This window comes from Xenopus laevis, chromosome 2L, assembly GCF_017654675.1.
Source record: "Xenopus laevis strain J_2021 chromosome 2L, Xenopus_laevis_v10.1, whole genome shotgun sequence".
Taxonomy (NCBI): Eukaryota; Metazoa; Chordata; class Amphibia; order Anura; family Pipidae; genus Xenopus; species Xenopus laevis.
Window position 1 is genome coordinate 71970833 of NC_054373.1, and position 6000 is coordinate 71976832.

Consider the following 6000-nt stretch of genomic DNA (forward strand, 5'->3'; position numbering starts at 1 on the left):
CAAAAAACCCCTATAAGTGTGTGTTTGTGTATGCATGGATTTACAGCTCTAAAAAGTGTATACATTTGTGCATATGTGTATGTGAGTGTGTAAATAAGTGCCAAAGTGTGAAAAATCAAAAAAATCAGAAAAGTCAGAAAAGTAAAAAAAAAAAAAAAAACTACTTTTACTAATATGTGCATTGTGTACATGTAAATGCTTGTAAATGTACTAAATAAGTAAAAAAAAGGGGGCACTTACCGAATCTAGATGAAGGGGGTCCTTTTCAGAGCTGTAGGGTCCAGGATCGATGAGTCAGAGCAGCAGGAAGTGCGTGGGCGGCGCTGGAACACGTGAGGTCCGGGTCCTGCGACAAGGAAGCTGTTGCTGCGTCTGTGTCGCTCCTGGAGAAGGGTGTCGGCGAGGATCGGCGATCTGCTGCAGGTAAGCTCGTTGCCTAGGGGGTTGTGGCGCTGATCGCTCCTCTCTGCACGCTGTTTTTGCTGCGCGTGCAGAGGGAGCGCTGACTTAGTAAAGAACGTAGCTCCTACGTTCTTGGCACTTAAAGCCTTTTTTAAAAGAACGTAGGAGCTACGTTCTTGGCACTTAAAGGGTTAACTACTGTGGTTTTATTTTTTTAGGGTTTTTGTTCTGTCTTGGGTGCTAAACAGCAAAGTTTGGTGTGCTAGTGTGCTTACAGCAAGTTTGTCACAGTGTGCTTTACTTTGCAATTAGTTTTCCCTCAGTTTGAGGGTGTTGGGTTTGATTAGTTGCACCTGAACAGACTGTATAAATAGAACCCATGGGATGCCAGTGAGTGTTTGAAACAAGCTGCTGACTGGAAAACGCAACTAAAAGCCAAACCAACTGAAACGGATAAGTATTTGCTATTAACTGCTATTTCATAGTAAGGTTATTTTTTTAACTACTGTGGTTTTATTTTTTAGGGTGCTAAACAGCAAAGTTTAGTGTGCTAGTGTACTTACAGCAAGTTTGTCACAACCTGCTTTACTTTGCATTTAGTTTTCCCTCAGTTTGATCTGTAACTGGGATAATGAGTGCTAGCAAGATTGAAGGTCTGACTCAATGTACAATCTGTCATATGTATGCAGATTTGGAACAAGAGATCCAAAATGCTAACCTCTGTGGTGGTTGTGAGCAAATTGCCACTTTGGAGGCTCTAGTTAGAGCACTAGTGCAACAAATTGCAACACTGCGGTCAATTGACAATCTTGAAAGGAGTCTCTCTTGTTTACTGAGCAGGACCTAGTCAGATAGTTTGGGGGGGGGAACAGAACAGCAGCAGGATATTGAGGCAGCTAGCTGGATGACAGTTAGAAAATCTAAGGTGGGCAAAAGGAAAATGGAGGCTGATCCAGAGCTTATACATCGTAACAAATTTGCCAGATTGTGTGATGATGATTGGCGTATTAACTCAGGATTGTCAATTCTAGATGGTGCTGATCTCTCTAACAGCCGGGAGACCAGTTTCTCTAGTAGTGGTGGGGAGGAGAGCAGAGACAGGCCTAAGCAGATTGTGGTTGTAGGGGACTCAATTATTATGAAAGTGGATAGGGTAATCTGTTGTCCGGATCGCTACAACCGAACAGTTTGCTGTCTACCTGGTGCCAGGGTTCGGCATGTGGTTGATCGGGTAGACAAATTATTGGGTGGGGCTGGGCATGACCCAACTGTCTAGTGCATATCGGTACTAATGACAAAGTAGATGGAAGACCTTAAAATTTCAGGGATCTAAGCTCTAAGATCAGGGAAAGGTCTTCCAATGTCATCTTTTCTGAAATATTGCCCGTGCCACGTGCAAGTTTAAGAAGACAGGGAGCTAAATGTGTGGCTCAAATCTTGGTGTAGGAAGGAAGGTTTGGGTTCCTAGAGCACTGGGCTGATTTTTCCTTGGGGTATAATCTATACAGTTGTGACGGTTTGCACCTCAATGGAAGGGGGTCCACTGTGCTAGGGGAAAGAATGGCTAAGAGGTTGGAGGAGTGTTTAAACTAGGCAAGGGGGGGCGGGTGAGATAAAGAATTATGGGGAAGCTAGGGTAGACGGGGCAGTGGGGTTAGTAAGGGGTCATGGGGGAGGAGTGAGGGGGCATATAGTTTACCAGTTAAGGAGGTCCCTCTGTTACAAGGAAAACAGAATTATCATTGGTGTATGCTATAAACCACCTCGTATAAGTGATGAGTATGAAGCCCAGCTACTCTTGCAGATACAAGCAGCTTTACAGCTGGGTCAAGTTGTTGCTATGGGTGACTTCAATTATCCAGACATTGACTGGGGTAATGGGGTTGCCAAGACAGAAAAAGCTAGTAGGTTTGTAAATATGCTGAATGAGAACTTTTCATTCCAGTTGTTCATGAAGCTACTAACTCCCTTTTGGACCTTGTACTATCTAATAATTCTGAACTCATGTCTAACATTTGTGTGGGTTAGCATTTAGGGAATAGTGCTCATAACATGGTGTCCTTTGAGATTCTGTTGCATAAGCAATTCTATAAGGGAGTAACTAAAACACTACATTTCAAACGTGCAAACTTTGACAGTATAAGGGCATCTCTGCAACATATTAAGTGGGAAATTCTTTTCACAAGGTTAAACACGGAACAAAAATGGGAAGTCTTTAAAATGCTGCTTAATAAAGATACATGTCAGTATATTATCCTTGTAAGCAAGGAACGACGTTGCAAAGGTCTGGGGCCAGATGATATTCATCCCAGGGTACTTAGTGAGCTTAGCTCTGTGATTGCCGAACCTCTTTACTTAATTTTTCAGGATTCGTTTAGCTCTGGCATAGTGCCGAGAGAGTGGCGAATTGCTAATGTGGTGCCTCTATTCAAAAAAAGGATCCCGTTCTCAGCCTCAAAATTATAGGCCAGTTAGTATGACATCAGTAGGAGGAAAGCTTGTTGATTAAAGGATAAGATACTGGACTTTATAGCAAATAATAATACTATGAGTGTATGCCAGCATGGTTTTATGCATAATAGATCTTGCCAGACTAACTTAATTTCTTTTTATGAGAAGGTAAGATGGGACCTCGATTCTGGGATGGCAGTGGATGTGATTTACTTAGACTTTGCTAAAGCATTTGATACAGTGCCACACAAAAGGTTACTGGTTAAATTAAGGAATGTTGGCCTGGAACATAGTATTTGTACCTAGATAGAGAACTGGCTAAAAGATAGACTACAAAGAGTGGTAGTAAATGGAACATTTTCTAATTGGACCAGTGTTGTTAGTGGAGTACCACAGGGCTCTGTACTAGGTCCCTTGCTTTTCAACTTGTTTATTAATGACCTGGAGGTGGGCATTGAGAGTAGTTTCTATTTTTGCAGATGATACTAAATTGTGCAGAACTATGAATTCCATGCAGGATGCTGCCACTTTGCAGAGTGATTTGTCTAAGTTGGAAAACTGGGCAGCAAACTGGAGAATGAGGTTGAATGCAAGGTTATGCACTTTGGCAAAAATAATATAAATGCAAGTTATACACTAAATAGCAGCATGTTGGGAGTTTCCTTAAATGAGAAGGATCTAGGTTTTTTTGTAGATAACAAGTTGTCTAATTCTGGGCAGTGTCATTCTGTGGCTACTAAAGCAAATAAAGTTCTGTCTTGCATAAAAAAGGGCTTTAACTCAAGGGATGAAGACATAATTATGCCTCTTTATAGGTCCCTGGTAAGGCCTCATCTGCAGTATGCAGGGCAGTTTTAGACTCCAGTCCTTAAGAGGGATATAAATGAGCTGGAGAGAGTGCAGAGACATGCAACTAAACTGGTTAGAGGTGTGGAAGACTTAAATTATGAAGGTAGACTGTCAAGGTTGGGGTTGTTTTCTCTGGAAAATAGGCGCTTGCGAGGGGACATAATTACACTTTACAAGTACATTAGAGGACATTATAGACAAATAGCAGGGGACCTTTTTACCCATAAAGAGGATCACCTTACCAGAGGCCACCCCTTTAGACTAGAAGAAAATAACTTTCATTTGAAGCAACGTAGGGGGTTCTTCACGGTCAGGACAGTGAGGTTGTGGAATGCACTGCCAGGTGATGATGTAATGGCTGATTCAGTTGATGCCTTTAAGAATGGCTTGGATTATTTTTTGAACAGACAAAATATCAAAGGCTATTGTGATACTAAACTCTATAGTTAGTATAGGTATGGGTATATATCATTTGTGTGAAAGTGGGGGGGGTGTGTATGGATGCTGGGTTTTCATTTGGAGGGGTTGGACTTGATGGAGTTTGTCTTTTTTCAACCTGATTTAACTATGTAACTATGTTGATGTAAATGTCAACTGCAGTTTCTATATTGTTATAACTAAAAAGGTGGAAGTATTACCGAAGGAGTTTATGGCCAACTTTACACCAATGGCTTGTTTACAAAGCTCTTCAGACCTAAGGGTGATACTGGGACAACATTTAGTAAAGGGGTAGTTCACCTTTGAGTTACCTTTTGGTATGTTATAGAATAGACAATTCTAAGCAATTTTAAATTTTTTCCTACTTCTGACTCTTTCCAGCCTTAAAATGGGGGTCACTGACCCCATCTAAAAAAAACAATGCTCTGTAAGGCTACAAATGTATTGTTTTTGTTAGGTTTTATATTATTCCAGTCTCTTATTCAAATCTGTGCATGGTTGGTAGGATAATTTTGACCCTAGCAACTAGACTTCTGAAACTGCAAACTGGATAACTGCTGAATAAAAAGTTAAATAACTGAAAACCCACAAATAATAAAAAATTAAAAGCAATTTCAAATTGTCATACACAGGGGCCGATTCATCAAGCTCGAGTGAAGGATTCGAAGTAAAAAAACTTTTTTTCCAGCTTGAATGGCTGCCCCCATGGCTACACAGTTTGTTAATATTAACTACAAACACAGATCTTTTACCAGTGCATACTAACAGTATATTATATGTTAATTACTTAAAACACTTTAATTTTTTGGTTTAATTGTTCCTTTAATATACTAATTTGTTTTCTGTGTTGATTGAAAAAAGGTACGTACACAACATACAAGGCATTTTATCAATACCAAAGCTCAAAAAATATAAACCACATCCTTTGGTAATTCTAAACCAAAATCAAAGTTAAACTACATAATCCCAAAACAACTTGTATATTAATTGAACCTTGCATACAGCTGTAGAATAGGTGTTAAATACAATCTAAAATTATCTTAAGTATTGTTCTTAGAAGCAGAATTGCTCCTGCAATAGCCTACTTCATAGAAGCTCTTTAACCTGACTTGATTATTTTCAGTGCTTGTAGTTATTAGGAGTCAGTAAATTTTTGGCAACTCCAACGCCAGATACACAAAATTGCTTCTGCTTCAGCTCTGAGGCTACAGATACACAAATGTAAAAAGATGAAAAAAGTTAGAACCACAGGTGTTTTGGTGTTCTGAAAATTATGTTGTCTGAAGTATTTTTTTTAATATTTAATGCAAATATTTTTTTAGGTTCTTTACAAATAGATTTTGTTTGTCGAATGATGACTGAATGTCTTCAACTCGAGCAGCTTTCTCTCTGCTTTGGGTAAGTACTTGTTGCATGTATTTTGAAATATTATTTGGCAAATTATTAAAATATACATTATGCAGTTGAAGTTATTCAGTTATATAAGAGTGCTTTATTGAGAAGATTTTCACTGTAAAGGGTTACCAATATTTCCTATAATTAATATACATGTAATATATAATGGATAAAGCACAGAATGACAACAGAGTTCAGTAACCATATAACAGCTCTTTGTTGCTGGCAGTCTTCTTTTTTATAGGTTGTGGGTCTTTGATGTGAATATTGGAATAGTGGGGTACGTTATCTCTCTTAATACAAAAAAAATTCCTATTTTAGGGATCTTGTTGTGCATGGAAAGGGGCATGCAGTACTCTAGAAGTAAGCTAGAGCAGTACAACAGCTGTCACAAGGATAGAGTATGTTAGATTCATGTAACACACATCCAGGTAGATTTAAAATTTTGAAAAATATTTGAATATC

At 39.0% G+C, this 6000-nt stretch overlaps 1 protein-coding gene across 7 annotated transcripts in view; it reads left to right on the forward strand.

Moving 5' to 3' along the window:
- LOC108708145 (Fanconi anemia group E protein) overlaps positions 1-6000 on the forward strand; it is a 98129-nt gene that overhangs the window by 43280 nt on the left and 48849 nt on the right. For all 7 annotated transcript variants that reach the window (XR_005965387.1, XM_041582028.1, XM_041582026.1 and 4 more), the window contains one exon: positions 5463-5538. Coding sequence is in view for 6 of the 7 variants with exons in the window: in XM_041582028.1 (XP_041437962.1) it covers positions 5463-5538 (76 nt within the window). In the remaining variant the exon portion in view is untranslated. The remainder of the gene's footprint in view (positions 1-5462; positions 5539-6000) is intronic.